The sequence below is a fragment of the Mastigoproctus giganteus genome, chromosome 9 (genome assembly GCF_048544385.1).
Source record: "Mastigoproctus giganteus isolate SK-2022 chromosome 9, ASM4854438v1, whole genome shotgun sequence".
NCBI classification, from domain to species: domain Eukaryota; kingdom Metazoa; phylum Arthropoda; class Arachnida; order Uropygi; family Thelyphonidae; genus Mastigoproctus; species Mastigoproctus giganteus.
Genome location: NC_143583.1, coordinates 152,335,463 through 152,353,823, shown reverse-complemented (window position 1 = coordinate 152,353,823; position 18,361 = coordinate 152,335,463). Strand labels below are relative to the sequence as shown.

The 18,361-nt window shown below is 36.6% G+C and overlaps 1 protein-coding gene across 1 annotated transcript in view; it reads right to left on the bottom strand.

Moving 5' to 3' along the window:
* Positions 1–18,361, bottom strand: part of LOC150080822 (glycerol kinase 5) — a 376,684-nt gene that overhangs the window by 249,504 nt on the left and 108,819 nt on the right. The window contains exon 5 of the mRNA XM_090382163.1: positions 3,603–3,678. Coding sequence (XP_090238289.1) covers positions 3,603–3,678 — 76 coding nt within the window. The remainder of the gene's footprint in view (positions 1–3,602; positions 3,679–18,361) is intronic.

Genomic DNA, 18,361 nt, shown 5'->3' with positions numbered 1-18,361 from the left:
TTTGATTCTATTAGATAATGCTCCTGGACATCCTACGCATCTAAATGATTTCAATTCGAACGTGAGAGTAATATTTCTACTGCCAAACATGACTGCACTCAACCAAGCTATGGATCAGGGTGTTACTTCAAATTTAAAAGCATACTATTTACGCACAGCATTTGTTCAGGCATTGTCTGCCAGTGGTTTATGAACTATGTTATTTGATCCAGGCAACAAACTGCCCTTCTTTGACCAGATCTCGATTTCTAGTGCTTACTCCTTGCCTAACTGTCCCACTCACATAAAAAGCAAGGCATTTTTTGTATTCAGATTGCTGTCCAAATAACATGCCTATCACTTTAGAGTCAACACAGACGAACCAACCATGTTCTTCACACTTAATATTTGTCAACAACTTCTTCAAGTTCTCATACGTTTCTTTCAAATGCACAAAGTGAGCTACTGGAATTGACCAATATTTATTTTTTATTGTGGAGCAATGCACCTTTGAGACTGATCTTTGATGACTCAACAAAAAGTCTCCACCATAGGACTGTAACTAATTCCTAAATAGTTCATTTATATTACCGCAAAAAACCATAGAATCATCCTCAGAAAAGTAGGGGACTAGTTCTTATTCTGTGTCTGTACCATGAAAAAAACCCACATGCTAGAAGACTTTTGGACATAAATCTAGAACCAAACACTTCTGCAGATTCCTTTGGTAAATTTAAATTTCTTACCAAATTTTGAGGTCATGCTGTGAAAACAGCTGACAGCTTGACTCAATATCTCCAGGCACGGAGACTTCAGTTTCAACTTCAGAAAATTCCCTTTCAGCACTCTCTGTTGCTACATCAGGTTATCTCCATGTGGGATTGTCTAATGGCAGATGGAATATTAGGATAGGCAATGCTCCTCTTACTCTTTGAATAGTATCACTCTACATTAACTAAGCAAAAGTAACAGTCATCACGGTGGTCTGTAGGCTCCCACAAAATCATTGGAATTGCAAATGGCATAGCCTTCATTTTATCATTTTTTTCACAATCTCAATGCTTTAACACAGGTTCAGCAAACTCTGTGTGGAGCACATTGTTTATCTTTGTTACCGACTTTCAGTCCAAAATAAACACAATACACATTTTTTACAAACTCTGTAATATCTTGTCTTTGCTTGAGGACTACATAACTTCCAAAAATATAACAAAATAAATTTAGATTGTTCAAACACTTGCTTGAAGATACTTTACTCATTTTTCAGCACTAGTTTGACATGATAACCTCAAAAATAAACTGAGCTCAAACTGTAAAACACTGCTGCATGAAGATCTCAAGGTCAAGAAACAAATGACTGAATGCAATGTTGCCAACATGTGAAGATTTAGTTTACAAATTCCCAGAATTTACTCCTAACTTAATATATTCAATAATACAACTTATGATATTAACTTAAGTGATTTGTGAAAAAAAGGTGCATAAGAGAAAAAAAATGAATAACATTTCTGAACCCAGCATAAAAAACTAAGTTAAAAACAGTTATTAGTTTATAAACATCAAAAACCATGCAGAGTGGTGTTATATATTACATTTCTCCAGAAATATAAGTTTAAACTTTTAAGTTCAAAGGAAATCAGTGATTGGTGACTGTTTTGATAACGTGCAGTGTGAATAATTTGATTATCAAATTATTTACACCTTAAGATGCCAAGGAAAGAAGTCTAAACAAGAAGTTTGGTATTATTTCTTTTGTTTCTGTTCATTACAGCAGGGCAAAAGTTCTTTCTAGAATCAACTGAAAACATCATGCATCCTTTTATTCATGAGCTGTTCTACTTGAAGTTCTGGTTAATTTCTTCTTCTTCCTGCAATTTTACCTATTCTCACATATTATTGCTCCTGTTCAATAAGATTCTAATGGATCAGCTCAGCATCTCCATCAATGTTACTTGATTTCATTGATACCAATTCCACAATCTGTAGTTGAATTATGGGGACAACATGAATGCACTCCAAAAATATGTAATAGAGTGGGTGACTTCTTCCCAAGGTGGTACAATATTGTCTATAGTCTTATTAATATTACAATATTAAGAAGACCACAGAATATACTGCACCATGCAAAAGGAATAATCCCTTCCAGAACTCACAAACCACTCCTCACTGTGTCTTGGTGATCACTTTTCATGTGCTCAGCTGGAGATAACAGGTATTGAATGTTACTGTCACTCCCTGGTCTATTTGTTATAACAAAAACAATTTGTATTTTGTCATCCAGGTCTTTACTGTTAATATAACAGGATGGCTAAGCATGGTGCCAAATACAAGTAAGACCCTGTTGTTGAAATTTTGTTCCTTATAAAACTTCTTGACAAAGGGAAAGCAGCAAAGGAAAATTTAGAATTTAAAATTTTTAAATTAAAAACCAAACCTTAAATTGATTTTGTTTTTAAATATTTATAAGAAATTATTCATAGACCCTGGGGTCGTCAGACCAGTTTGAGAATGTTGTATTCAGATGAATGTAACATCAGTGAGGTTGAACTGCGAGTGCTTTGTTTTATCATCTTGCCAAAGATTAGCAACTTCTGACAACAAGTATAGTACAATGGACTCTTGGTACAGAAAGTAAACTATCAATAGCATTCTGTCAAGAAGCAATTCTTATTGGTTGAAGGAACATGAGGAAGGATAATTATCCCATCCAATCATCTCTGGCTTTAATTAAGAGGCTATGAAAAATTGAAGTTAACTAGAGAACATTTCATAATTAGCTTCTCATTCAGCATCTTAACACCAAACTAAGGTATTTTTAATTGATCAGAGAAAAAATATTTCCCTGACCAATTAAATTATTCAAATTCATTGATCGACTGATTGTTATTCATGAAAACATGTTAATCTTATTGAGCATGCATTGTGCATGCCCCATAAGATAAACATGTTTGCATGCACAATGGTTATAAGACAGGTGTTTGTAACTTATGGGGTGACCTGGTAATTTATCATCTCTTTGACTTGAGTTGCTTCAGAAAGCTAATAATAACTGATCTAATACACCCAAAATGTAATCAGGTAAAGAAATTTAAAACGTTTTAATTTTCACAGAGTTAATAATTATTAATTATCAGTGGATCATCCAACATCACAGTGTGAGCTTAATTGATACTGGCTGCTTTGGAAAGTTGGCATTATATGAATTTGAACACAAATTAGTATCACAAACAGAAGTAATTTTGCCTCATCATGATGCAAATTTACTGTGTACTGGCTGTAATAATATTTTTTTTTCACTCCCGTAACCTGGTCAAGGGAGTGAGAATGGAATACTAAAAAAAAAAGTATTCCAAAGAGTTCATAAGAGTTTAAGATTTCAGGATAATAAGTATATAAAACAAAAGCAGTGTTTAACATTTTAACAGACTTACAGAGTTAAAGTGAAGAACATATAATATACTTATAACAAATAAAAATGAATAGAAAAAAATTAATTAATCCCTTTATATCACTGTAAAGTGCACCTGTTGGAATAAGGGTATATCTAGTTACTGAACTTACATTTTATATTTTCACCTCTAACTTATTTATAAATTAAATGGGAATGATAAATGAAAGCTTACTTGTCCCAGGTGACAAAAGTACCACGCAACGTAGAGATGCCCATACAACATATACTGTTTGCATGCAGTCCAGCACCTTCAAGAATAAATAATTTGAACAGGATTTATCATAAAACACACACACACACACACATATATATATATATATATAATATAAAGGATTTAAAACCAGGATTTTATCATATTACATATATATTGTATATACTACAAGGCTGAGTCAAAAAGCTTTTGAAATGTGCACAGGTACATATACATTATGGAGCTGTGCAAGCATCTGATAAACATAAATAATCCATGTGCCATTTGCAAACATCTCATTCAGTGGTAGCAGGTTACATTAGTTACATTTTTTCACAAGGGCAATTCTTGTAGATTTGACATTGCTAAATTCAAATATAGCAACCATATTGCTGTAACACCTATTAAGGGAGAAGGGATTAAAGCCAAAAACTAAGTTTCTATTAAAAAACATTTCACATATTTTAATAATGTTACATACAGTACTAAATATTGAATAATGGGTCTATCAACCTTATTCTATTTCCAAACATGTTTATCTGACAACTTATTTTGTCATTTTTGCCTTTTATAATCATCCAATCTCCCATATGAAATTCAAACAATAGTCTGCCAACATATTTGGACTCCATTTTCCCTGGTATCTTCTTTCCATTTGAGAAATATCTCGATGAAACCTTTCACCATGTTCATTGGAGACTGCTCCCAAGTTTTCAGGAAAAAAAGTCTAAATGGCAATGTAGGAAATGAAGCTTTAACCACAATGAAGCATTGCATCCCAACACTCTGCATGCTAAAATTAACTCATCCACAATTTCATTGTAATTTTGTGATTTCTAACTGCCTAAAAAGTTCCAGCAGCTGTTTTCAAATGCCTTCCAGGCTCTTATTTCTGTGGTATTTAATTTTTTAGGAATTCCTCATCTTTCAAAAATAATTTTATAAAACCAGATTGATGTGCACTGGAGGTAAATAGATTTCTGACTAATCCACCAAAGAAGAATGTGCTATATTTTTCTGACCCGGTGTATATTCTGAACAGTCTGGCAATATTTTTACCCTGTGGTGGCAATCCTTTGCTCGGCTGTCCCACTCACATAAAAAGCAGCAGTATTTAGTGTATCCACTTTGCAACCCAGTCAGCAAAGCTACCACTTTTAGGTGGGCACAGATATTCCATTTGTATTCTTGATAGCATATTTTTTTGCAAAAGAATCTGTAGGTTCTCATACATTTCCTTCATGTGAACTGCATGGGCCAATAGTATAAATGGATACTTATTTCCATTATGGAGTAAAACTGCTTTCAAACTGACCTTGGATGAATCAATGAAAAGCCTCCACTGCTCAGGGACATGCTCCAGATGTAACTCTTTCATTAATTCCTGGACGTTGTTAAAGTAAACCAAAGCACCATCCAGGGAGTAATAGGTCGTCCTCTTCCTATAAAAAGACACATTAACACCCTTTTCAAGAGGATTCCACTGCTGAAGCTGTGATCCTAGTAATTGAGAGATCCAAATCCCTGACCAAATCATTTAGTTCTGCTGCTAAATGATTAGATGTGGCTTTGCAGTATCAAGAGTTGAAAAGCTGGATCTGTACTCTTTCTGAGTTCTACATCTTCTCGAGACACCTTTTCCAATAATAAATCAGGATCAAGTCCATAAGTTTTTGGTGGCTTTGTATCATCATAAGGAACCAGCCCCAGGGCAGAAGGTATGTTGGGATACTCTACTTTATGCTTGGATTTCTCAGAAAAACCAGAAATATTGGTAATGCAAAGGTAACAATCATACGTTGTCTTGAGGTTCCCGCCATATCACCTGAACAGCAAAAGGCATCGATATATGACTATCTCTAAGCCAACCTGTTAATGTCCTTGAGAACATGAGCCACAGGAAATCTTTGGAGTGACCTTACATCCAAAATAGAGTTCATAGACTTTTCTCACAGGTTGTTACAGTGGCTTCCGCTGTGATTTTAATACCACTTCTCCGTAAATGTAGCAAAAGCTATCATGTTTATTTCGGAAAAAAAAAAACATATTTCATGTACGGTTGGAAGTATGCGCTCATGAGAACACAATTAAGAAATTTCAGATTTTTATTTCTAATTTAAATGCAGTTCACAATTTACAGTAATGTACATAACACTTGTTTACAAACACTAATAAACTAAAATGCTTGTTTCACTTTGTTTGACATTTGCTCTCTGAAACACGTACACTTTTTGAAATAAACAATTGCTTGCTTGGAGTGGAACCCACTCATATACACTGAGTGATCACTGAATTATGACCACTCCTATGAAAACTGAATGCAATCTGTTGACCATGTGAGGTACGAGAATGCATAGTTAATCAACCTAAGTAGCATAGATAAAGTGTCAGTGGTTCAGTAGTTAATAAAATTCTGAGCGTGATAGGTAAAAGGAAGGATTTATGGGACTTTGATAAAGGACAGATTGTGGGTACTCGACGAGCTGGTGCTTCGATTTTCCACTGGTGGGGTGTTCGACAGCCACCTTAATTAAAGTATACCAGGGCTGGCGTCAAAAAGGTCAAACAATGACCCGATGGCAAACCTGCAAAGGTCAGCAAAAGGCTGATGTTAGAGGAGAGCACCAGGTCCGATGACTCGTACAAGCGAACAGGTGCAGCACTATTGATGAGTTAACTACCCGATACAACAAGGGCCAACCTGGAACAATATCTGGCATGCCCATGCATTGCACGCTCGCACATATGGGCTGTACCAGCAGACGACGCCTACAGCATCCTCTCCTAACCAAGGCTCATCAGCATAAAAGACTCACCTGGTGCAAAGAGCATGCAAGTTGGACATTAGAAGACTGGAAGAAGGTGTGCTGGTTGGATGAGTCATGTTATTTACTCCACACTGTGGATGGTTGTGTACATATTTGGAATCAACAACATGAGGCTCTTCATCCATGCATGGTATCAAAAGTGCAGGCCGGTGGAGGCAGCTGTATGGTGTGGGGCATGTTTCACTGGAGGGAACATGGTGCATGTGGAACAACGTATCAGTGCTGTATGTGGAACAACGTATCAGTGGTCTCTGCTATCATCAACTGCTTGCTGACTGTGTACACCCCGCTATGTTACACTTTTTCCCAAATGGCGATGGTGTCTTTCAAGATAACAATGTGCTGAGCCATCGGGCACTTGTTGTGCAGGAATGGTTTGAGGAACACAGTTCTGACTTCCAGCATATCGATTGGCCTCCGAACTCGCCCGAGTACTTGTGGGACACAATGGAAAGTATATCAGGTGTCTGGATACACCAATCGCCTCCATACCTGCACTGCTGACCACATTACACACAGCTTGGTTGGCCATACCTCCCAAACACTTCTGACATCTTGTTGAATCAATGCCACATCGGATAGCTGCTGTACTGAGGGCAAAAGGAGGACCTACGAAGTATTAGGTAGGTGGTCATAATTCAGTGTATATACCAGTAGAGAAGTTTCTAGAAGGCTCACAATGTTTCTAGAGAACTCTGTCGAAAGTTCTAGAACCTTCCAGAAACATCCTAACCTTTCTTTTACATGTAACAGCATTCTAGAATGTTCTGGAACATTCTTGAATGTTGAAGAAAGCTCTAGAAATCTCCTGTTTGTTCTAGGAAAAAAATACATCAATAAAATAGAGGGAAAAGATGATTAAACAAACTACAGGTTTTGGTTTTCAGTCATTAACCTACAATATTTGAAAACAAAGGGTGATGAGAACTTTTTAAGCACACGTCTCAGTTTTTGAATATATTTCCAATGAGAACCTATCAAAATTATTTCAGGGAGGAAACTGATGCCAACCACTGTTATGTAGATATTTCATATTCGTTTCATCCCTGTATAAAAAGAAGTTAAATTTTAAGCAACAAGCAAATGTTAATTTTTGGGTGATATTATTTTTCTTTTGCTCTGTTAATCAATTTAATTTCTTTGGTATTTCTGTTTTTACTTATTAGGATTCACATAGCACTTGGCATGTAGTTCTCTGCCAAAATGTGATATTTCACACTGTTTTATTTTTAGTTAGTCTCTTTTCAGCAAGATTAATTTTTTGTTCCTAGTTATTGATCATTCTTTTTGTTTTCGAAATATAATTAATTTTCACAGTCTCTACACTTCCATCCTCTTACTTAATTTCTATTTAAATATGTATTCCAGTGGAATCAAAGTCTGCAGCTTGGTGCATGCCATTTTGTTGTGTTTTGCATACATATTTTTCACTTGGTTCTCATGCATCTTATTCTTTTGTTCATATATTTTTATTACATATATATACAGGCACTCCTCTACTTACATACAAATGACTTACATACAAAGCACAAAGCTGTTGCTATGTTTGGTTATAAGAATCAATTTTGAATGCTTTGTGATATTTTTCTAAAGAAGATTTTTTTAGCTCACTACCATAAAATAATAAAAACAATTAGCAGTTTCCAGTTTATTGAGCTTTTCTGTTAGTGGGATTTATTATAAACGGGTAGTAAACTATCTCACTGCATTTGCGATAGCTGGAATTCTGTGGAATTTTACATTATTATGGTGAAATGTGCTTCCCCTTCACTGAAATCTTCAATCATATAAAAAACAAATATATTTTCAGAATCTTCTCTTCATTCCTATTTTTTGAGCTTCATAAAGTTTAGCATTAGCATTAGTAGAGGCATTTGATGCAAGAAAGCAAGCTTATGCAGCATCAGCCAAAAAAAAAATTAAATAAATAAATAAATAAAACATAACCACTTCCACTTCACCCCTCTGTTCGTTCGAAATACCTGTCCAGCTGAGCCTTAAATTTCAATTTAGGCTATCAACTTCCACGACACGCGATGGAAGTCTATTCCGGCAACCAACCACCCGCTGGCTAAAGGCAAATTTCCTCACATCTATCCTACATCTGTCTTTGCTCAATTTGAATTTATGCCCTCTCAGGTGATTATTCTGAGCAAGAGGAAGAATCCCATCAGCATTGAGCATGCTCAAACCATTCAAGGCTTTATACACCTCTATCAGATCACCTCGCCGGTGCCTAGTCTCCAGACCCTGTAATTTGCAAAACGTAAGCCTTTCTTCATAAGAGCACCCCTTTGTTCCATTCACTAATCTTGTTGCCCTTCTCAGTACTCGTTCCAGCATCTCTACATCCTTCTTGAAATGAGGCCTTCAGACCTTATATAAAGTACTCATGGTGTGGCCTGACCATTGCCTTATACAAGGGGATAATCACCTCCCTATCCCTGCTAGAAAAATTCCTATATATCATCGACAATACAACATGAGCTACCCTTGCAACCCATCTGCACTGCTCAGAAAACTTCATATCTGCCTGCACAACCACCCCCAGATCCCTTTCATTCTCTACCACTGTCAGTATAGTACCACAGAGTTGATACGTTGCTCTGGGGTTGCTGTTTCCCATATGTAGTACTTTACATTTGTCAATGTTAAACTTCATTTGTCACCTCTCAGCCCATCCGCTCAACCTTTCCAGAACCTGTTGCAGTAGCATAGTGTCAGTAGTGTCCTTGACAACCCTGCCAACCTTCGTATTGTCTGCAAACTTGGACATTAAGCTTGATATACCATCATCAATATCATTTATAAATACAGAAAACAATAATGGACCCAATACTGAACCCTGAGGGACTCCACTAATAACATTAGTCCACGATGAGCAGTGTCCATTGATTACCACTCTCTGTCTTCTCCCCCTCAACCACCCTTTATCCATAGCAGCAATTTGCCTCCAATGCCACACTGCTCCAATTTGTGCAGCAGTCTTCCATGTGCAACAGTATCAAAAGTCTTTCTAAGATCCAAGTATATAATATCAAAGTTGCTCCCTGCATCCAGTTCTTTTGTGACTTCATCATAGTATCCAATCAAATTCGTCAAGCAAGCCTTCCCCTTAACAAAACCATGCTGTGTCTGAGCTATAACTGTAGTCTTGTCTAGATGATCCTGCAGTGCTTCTTTAACCAGTGCCTCTATTAATTTTCCAGGAAGAGAAGTTAAACTAACAGGTCTATAATTACTTGTGTCGCCCTTTGATCCTCCTTTGTGAACTGGGGTCACATTTGCACATCTCCAGTCCATGGGTACTTCCCCTGAGTCCAAGGAAGCTCTCATAATTATGGCTAAGGGTTTGCTTACTTCCTTTGCTGCTTCCTTTAATATAACTGGATAGATCCCATCCACCCCAGGTGCCTTTCTTGTATTTATCTTCAACAATTTCTCCTTCACTTTACTCTCAGTTATTACAAGATTCTCCAGCTTACTGCCAGAGTTGAATACATCTCTATCATTCCCCTTGCTGAGTAACTCCTCATGTGTGAATGTCGATGCAAAATATTCATTCAGTTTGTTAGCTACCTGAGCAGGGTCATCAACAGTTGACCCACCGATATCAAGTGAACCAATCTGATTCATCCCCTTCCTTCTAGAGTTTACATAAGTAAAGAACTCTTTGCTGTTTTTCTTTGCATCCCTTGCCAAAGATTTCTTGTAATCTGCCTTCACCTGCCTAACCTCCTTTGTAACTTGGTTACAGATCAACTTGTATCTATCATAGGTTTCTGTGTCACGTGTTAATTTGTATGTATACCATGCATTTTTCTTCTCTGTCATATGTCTCATTAGTTCATCTGACATCCACTTAGGCCTAAACCTTAAACAATATTTCTTAGTTGGTATGTAAAGCCTAGTAGCTTCCAAGATAAGTTCTTTGAATGCTTCCCATTTTGAATTTGCTGTTGGTAACATCATCAGTTGGTCCCACTGTATAGAATTTAAATATTGTCTCAATCCATTGTAGTCGCCTTTACGAAAGCAATAACCCTTCCCTTTACCCCTAATGGTAGTTACCTCTTTGAGTAAATCCCACTTCAGCACACTGTGATAACTGCCACCTAGTGGTTCATTTACCTGCAGATTCTTAATGCATGAAGAATCACTACTGATAATCAAATCAAGAGTATTACTCCCTCTAGTTGCCTCCTGAACATGCTGATGTAGAAAACAATCATCCAATAAATCCACAAAAGCCTTGCTAGTGTGTGAGTGACCAGACCCCAAATTCCAGTCAATATCTGGGAAATTAAAATCCCCCATTATAAGACTCTCTGATTTACTGGTCCACTCTATTTCTCCATACAGTTTCTTATTATACTCATCGGAGTCATTAGGCCTATAGCACACTCCTACTCTCAATTTTGACCTCCCAATGCTTATGTCACACCAAACTGACTTGACACTGCACTGTCCAGCAATGTCGACTGGCTTCACTTCCTTGGATTTTATGTATTTCTTAACTAATAGCATAACCCCTCCTCCCCTCCTATCCTTTCTGTAGACATTGTACTCCCCAAATTCCAGTTCTGCATTCCTTATACCTGTGTGACACCACGTCTCTGAAATCCCCACAATATCTGCCTTTGATGTTTTGAGCAATACCTCAAATTCATCAAATTTATTTACTAAACTCCTAGCATTGGTGTACATGCAAGTATACATGCACCTGTTCTTTTTCTTAGCTACCCTAACACACCCTATGTGTTTATTTGTACCCTAATGATTCCCAGCACTCTCTGAAATATCCTGCATCTTATTTTCCAGGCTGCGGCTCATTCCAATAGAAGCAGTGCAAGAATCACTTTCTCCTCTGCCAGTGGCTACTGTTAATCTATTAGTCCTTGTATCCCCCCAATCTAGCAGTTTTCCGACCCACCTAACACTGCCTCAATAGCATCAGCAAACATTCTTGCACCCTTTCTATTTAAGTGTATCCCATCCCTGTAGAAGCTGTCTCTCCTGTTAACAAGTACAGACCAGGCTTAAAAAAATTCTACCCCTTGAGCCTTGCACAATCCTTCCAGGGCCGAATTGATTGACAGGGCTCTCATCATATACTCCCTCCTATCGTGTCTGGGCAGAATTGCAGACACTTTCAAATTCAACCCTAATTCACGGCTTTTTTTCAACAGTGACCTGTACTTGTTAAGTAATTCCGCTGGTCTCCTACTCTTAATATCATTAGTGCCAACATGTACAACTATATCACCTTTTGTGCCCTTAAAAGATAATATCCGCTCTACAACTAACAGTCTATTACTAAAAGTCCCACCATCCTTTTGGTCTCTGTCGGGTCGGCTATGATGTATACATTTCGCATGTATACATCATAACAGAAACAGAGACCTTGCTTATTGCAGTGGCTCCTACAGTTTTGGCTGCCAACCCTTTGAAGAAGTAGTTAAAGCCCTAGAACCCATTACTTTAGGTACCATTGTTATTATCATTATTATTTTTATGTTAATCTAATTTAATTTCAGGTTATCTGCTTTTACCTTGCTGGCATTCTCAATTTTTCCATGGTAATTACAATTGACAGGTCAGCACCCCTACCCAATACACTGAAAATAAACATTTGTCTATATTTCATTATGGTTGCCAGGTATTTCTACTATAACTAGTAGTGCCCCGATCCATAACCCAGTTTAATAATTTAATACTTTTTCTTGCTTGCTTAGTCATTCAGTAATGTGATTGAAATCCTATTATTTTTATCAATATTATATATATATATATATATATATATATACAGTGAAACTTCTCCTAACGGATACCTCTCTTTAACGGACACCTCTCTACAACAGACATTTTCAAATTCTCCAACTCTCCTCTTGGTTTTAATGTGTTTTCAGCTTCTGTCCAGCGGACATTCTCTGTAACAGACGCGGACAGGCAATCTGCACTGTTTCGTTTAGATTAGCACTTAATTTGATCTCCCCATAATGGACAGCGGGCGAACTCATGCCCTTTTTCTAGGAACGTTTGTTCTACGTATTGCCTCAACCATGTGTTTATTTTCTATTTCCGATTCTCTGAATTTTATCAAGGTTCTAAACCCCTTTTTTAAGAGCACGTGTAAAACTTCTGATGAATTCGGTGTGTGCAGAGGGGGGGGGGGATTTTGTCGGCCTTTCGTCTTTTGAGTTTCAGTTTTCAGTTTTGTTCCGTGTCGTGTGAAATGCACAATGTCTTCTCGTAAACATTTAACTTTAAAAGATAAAGTCGAACTCATTAATGCGTATGATCGGCAAAAAAATAGTGTTTGCAATCTAGCTGCAAAATTCAAAATCGGGAAGACGCAGGTAAGCGACATAAAGAAAAAAAATGAACTGCTCAAACAATTTTGGCAACACGTAAATGATCAGGTTCAAAAATCATTCCCGTAAACTGTTGTACTTCAAATTGACAATGTTACGTATGAGTGGTCTTGTCGCGCACGTGCTAAAAAAAATTCCCATTAATGGGCCTATTATTAGGGAAAAGGCTTTGTAGGTTGCAAAATCTATGGGAGTAAATGAGTTCAAAGCTTCTGTGGGATGGCTACACAAGTTCAAAACTCGGCATAAAATTTCTTGTAAAACCGTAAGTGGTGAAGGTGGATCTGTTGATACTGGGGTTGTAACAGAGTGGACCATCAAATTGGAAGATTTATGTCGTGATTTTGAAGCTAAGGATATTTACAACTGTGATGAAACAGGGTTGTTTTTTAAAGCTCTTCCTGAAAAAACAATGAGACTAAAAAACGAAAAGTGCCAGAGCGGAAAAATTTCTAAGGAACGCTTGACTGTACTATTGTGTTCAAATATGCTGGGAGACTTTGAACAACCTCTTGTTATAGGAAAACCACAAAATCCTCATTGTTTCAAGGGCATAAAGTTGAATCTTTTGAATGTTGACTGGAAGTCTAATAAAATAGCGTGGATGACACGAGATATCATGAGCAAATGGATAAGTCACTTTAACCAAAACATGATTCGTCAAAACAGAAAAATTATTCTTTTCATGGATAATGCTGCATCTCACCCGCACATTGAATTGTATCATTCAAATCGTTTTTCTGCCACCAAACACAAGGTGTTTAGTGGCAGAAAATTTTAAACTTCACTACAGAAAACGTGTTTTAAGACGTCTCATTGCAAACATGAACGATGTAACATGTGTGAGTGACCTTGCAAAGAAACTCAGCATCCTAGATGCGATTCAATGGATTTCCTCTTCAGTAAACGCAATTAGAAAACAAACTGTTGACTGTTTTGTAAAGTCTGGCTTCTCAAACGCAAAAATTGAAGTTGTGAACAGCAATGTGGAGCACCAAGAAGAACAAGAACTTCAACATCTATTGATAATGTATACTTCCGCTACAAGTGACCCTGGCTACAAATATATAGTCTCGAACCTCACTACAGAAGATGGTGCTCTAGATATCAATGACATTATCATCGATATTTTTCAAGAAGTTCCTCATGAGGATGAAGAAATGGAAGGTCATTCTGTCGAAGAACATATTAATGACGAACCACCAATGAAAATAGAAGCAGCGTTCATACAAATCAATCGTTTAAAAATGTTTTTCGCCGCTGAAGAGATACTGAACGACTTTCGATGGTTTCTTCACTCCAAACAAATGTTGAAAACAAAATTATCAGCCGGAAGAAGGTAAAGAAGAAAATAAGTGATTACTGTATGTATTTTTCTTAAGATAAAGTCATATGCATAGCACAATTGTATGTATATTATTTACAAAAATATTGTGCAAAATTTGTATATAATTTAATTTAATTTTACATTAAACGTTTAACGATTTTTCTTTATCTCTTGTGTATGTAATTGTACATTAGCCCTATATTGTATATTAGCCCATTAATTAACCTAACTGCCCTCTCAGAAGGGGGCAGTTAGGTTAATTAATGATTCATCTCTAACAGAGTCTCTCCACTCGCTGTCTCATAGACGCACTGTTTCTGCTGCATGCCTCTTCTACAGATACTTCCATGGGCACTGTTCTTCTGAATTAGCTTCTATAATTCCCGCTCTCTCTTTCAAAACAGTCCGAACACGTGCCGCCACCAGGAAACATCCATTTACTGTCCAACTTCAAACCCACAGAACCAACTTTTCATCTTCCTCATTTATTCATTCAACTGCCGTTTTCTGGAATAACCTTCCTTCATATGTATTTCCTGAAAATTGCAATCTACAGAAGTTCAAGTTCAATGTCAACAAATATCTTCTTTCGTCTTCTCAATCTCCAACCCAAGCACGGTACTAAGTACTATAGGTTCTAATACCTCTCGTGTTTGGGGTTCACATAAAAAAAAAATATAAATAAAAAAATATATATTATTTACAAAAATATTGTTCAAAATCTGTATATATTTTAATTTAATTTTACATTAAACGTTTAACGATTTTTCTTTCTTCCTCTTTTTTTTTTCTCCCTCAGACTTCTTGTTAGCGGACACTTCTCTCTAATGGACACATTCTCGTTCCCCATGGCTGTCCGTTAAAGGGAAGTTTCACTGTATGTATATATATATATATATACATACGTATATATAGACAAAAAGGTAAATATCAGTATATTTGTGTATATGGTAGAGGAGTTGAGCTATCAGGTATAATTAACCATGGAAGAATTAGGAGAGCCTGTAAGTAAAAAATCAATTTATCTGAAATAAAAATAAAAAGCAATTAATAATTATAGTAAGCACCTAACGCTGTAAGTCCTAGGACTTTACTACTTCATCAAAGGGTCAGAAGCGAAAATCGTAGGAGCCACAGCAATAGGCCAGGTCTCTGTTTCTGTTATGATGTACATGTAAATGGTATACGTATACATCATAGCTGACCCGAGAGAGACCAGAAGGAAGAATAAAAAACTATAAAATAAAAATAATAATGATAAATAAAATCCTGTGAAAAGAAAAGAATGAAATGTAAACTCAAAAAAAAAAAAAAAAAATCTGAGAGATGGGGCAAAACAAGAAAACTTACTGTCTGTATGGACAGGCAGATGTTGAAAATCAATGGTGATTGAAGGAGAGAGACTTTCAACGTCTGCCAGTCCATACAGACAGTAAGTTTTCTTGTTTTGCCCCATTTCTCAAAGGTTTTTTTTTTTTTTTTTTTGAGTTTACATTTCATTCTTCTCTTTCCACAGGATTTTATTTATCATTATTATTTTTATTTTATAGTTTTTTATTCTTCCTTCTGGTCTCTCTCGGGTAGGCTATGATGTATACGTACCATTTACATGTACATCATAACAGAAACAGAGACCTGGCCTATTGCCGTGGCTCCTACGATTTTCGCTACCGACCCTTTGATGAAGTAATTAAAGTCCTAGGACCCACAGCGTTAGGTGCTTACTATAATTATTAATTGCTTTTTATTTTTATTTCAGGTAAATTGATTTTTTACTTACAGGTTTTACCTATTCTTCCATGGTTATTACACCTGATAGCTTAACTCCCCTACCATATACAAAATTATACTACATTTACCTTTTTGTCTATTATTCATTGTGGTTGGCGGTCCTTTCTGCGTTTACCGTAATACCCAGATCCATAACTTAGCCTTATATATATTTTATAAATTTTGCATAAACTCTAACAGCTCATTCCTGTTTGATAAGACTTTATCTTTATCATTTTATTTATATATATATTAGTCAATTTTATTTAATGGTATCTATGTATACGAAATTAGGTGCATGAGTTGCCTATATAAATGAAAGAACCTATATAAATGAAATGTGTTTGTACAAGTACAATAAGTGTTAGTATGATTAAATACAAGAAGTATATTAATGAAAAAGTGTGTTAAGGTAAATATATAGGAAATGCTAATTTACATTAACACACTTTTTCATTAATATACTTCTTGTATTTAATCATACTAACACTTATTGTACTTGTATAAACACATCATTTCATTTATATAGGTTCCTTCCACCATCAGAGGCAACCCCACCCCCCCACTAACTGAAATAAAAACCCTCTCAAGGCTATCAGAACATCTGCATTGACATGGGGCATATTGTCTACAGCAATTTAGTATTAGTAACGGCCGCATGGTGCAAGAAAGCCTATGGCTTATGCTGCACCAGCCAAAAAAAAAAAAAATCCGAACAAAACAATGATAAAAACTAAAAAAATAAAATAAATAACTAAATAATAATAATAATAAAAAAAAAAAAAGAAAAAAAAAAGGGAAATTAAACCTATCATCCTATGCGCTTCCCTTACCCGAAAGTACTATCCAGATGACCTTTATATTTCCCCAAACTGTCGGCCTCTACCACCCATGAAAGCAACTTATTCCAGTAATTTATAACTCGCCGGCTAAAATAAAACTTCCTGCAGTCCAATCTAAACATTCCCCCCCCCCGTAACTTGAATTTATGTCCCCTAGTTCTAACATCATTTATAATCTTGAAAATTTTGTCCTCATTCATTTTACTGATGCCTCTCAGAGCCTTAAACACCTCAATCAAATCTCCTCTAAGGTATCTAGTTTCCAAACTCTGCAACCCACATATTCGAAGTCTTTCTTCATAAGAACGCCCTTTTGCCGATCTCACCAGGCGAGTTACCCTTCTTTGCACCCTTTCAAGAAGATCGATGTCTTTCTTTAGGTGCAGTCTCCATACTTGAACACAGTATTCCAAGTGTGGTCTAACACAAGCCTTATATAATGAGATTATCATGTCCCTATCTCTACTTGCAAAAGTTCGATAGATCATCGATAGGACACCATGGGCCTTCCTTGCAACCTGTTTACAATGCTCAGAGAATTTCAGGTCTGACCATATCGTAACACCCAAGTCCCTTTCCTCCAGTACTGGGTTTAGTTGAACTCCACCAAGTGAATAAGTTATTTTGGGATTACTGTTTCCCAGGTGTAATACCTTACACTTTGTTGGATTAAAGCATAGCTGCCATTTTTCTGGCCATTCCTGAAGTCTATCTAAGTCTCTCTGAAGAAGCTCAGCTTGACAGTGATCATTAACTACTCAACCAATTTTAACATCATCTGCAAATTTAGACATCACACCCTCTATCCCTTCATTGATGTCGTTTATGAAAATTAAAAACAACAGTGGTCCTAATACTGATCCTTGGGGAACCCCACTTCTTACATCAACCCAATCTGAGGAATAGCCATTTATCACAACCCTCTGCCTCCTGCCCTGAAGCCATCCTTCTATCCATCTAAGGATCTTCCCAGTGATTCCAACCTGTTCCAGCTTATAAAGCAACCGCTCATGTGGGACTGAGTCAAAAGCTTTGCTGAAATCTAAATAAACAATGTCGAAATTATTTCCTAAATCCAGCTCGTGAGTGACCCTTTCAAAATAGCGAACCAGATTTGTTAACATTATTTTCCCTTTACAAAACCATGCTGAGTATCCTTGAGAATTTCAATTCGATCCAAATGATCCTGAATTCCACCCTTGATCATTGCCTCCATGATTTTCCCTACTACTGAAGTCAGACTGACAGGTCGATAATTTCCAACTTCACTTTTAGAGCCACCCTTATGTATGGGAGATACATTTGCACTTTTCCAATCCAAGGGAATCTCCCCAGAGTCTAGTGATGCTCGCATAATTAGCCTCAATGGTTCAATGCACTCGCTTGCCGCCTCTCTCTTAAGATTATAGGGTATATTCCATCAACTCCAGGAGCCTTACTGGTCTGTAGGCTCGAAAGTTTTTTCATTAAATAATCTTGCGAAATTTCAAAATCATTAATTACATATTTTTTAACTTCGCTCCCACAATTTCACCATCATACCATAGTCAATGAAAAGCACGGCTGCGCAGTATCATTTAATCAGCACACATAAAACAAC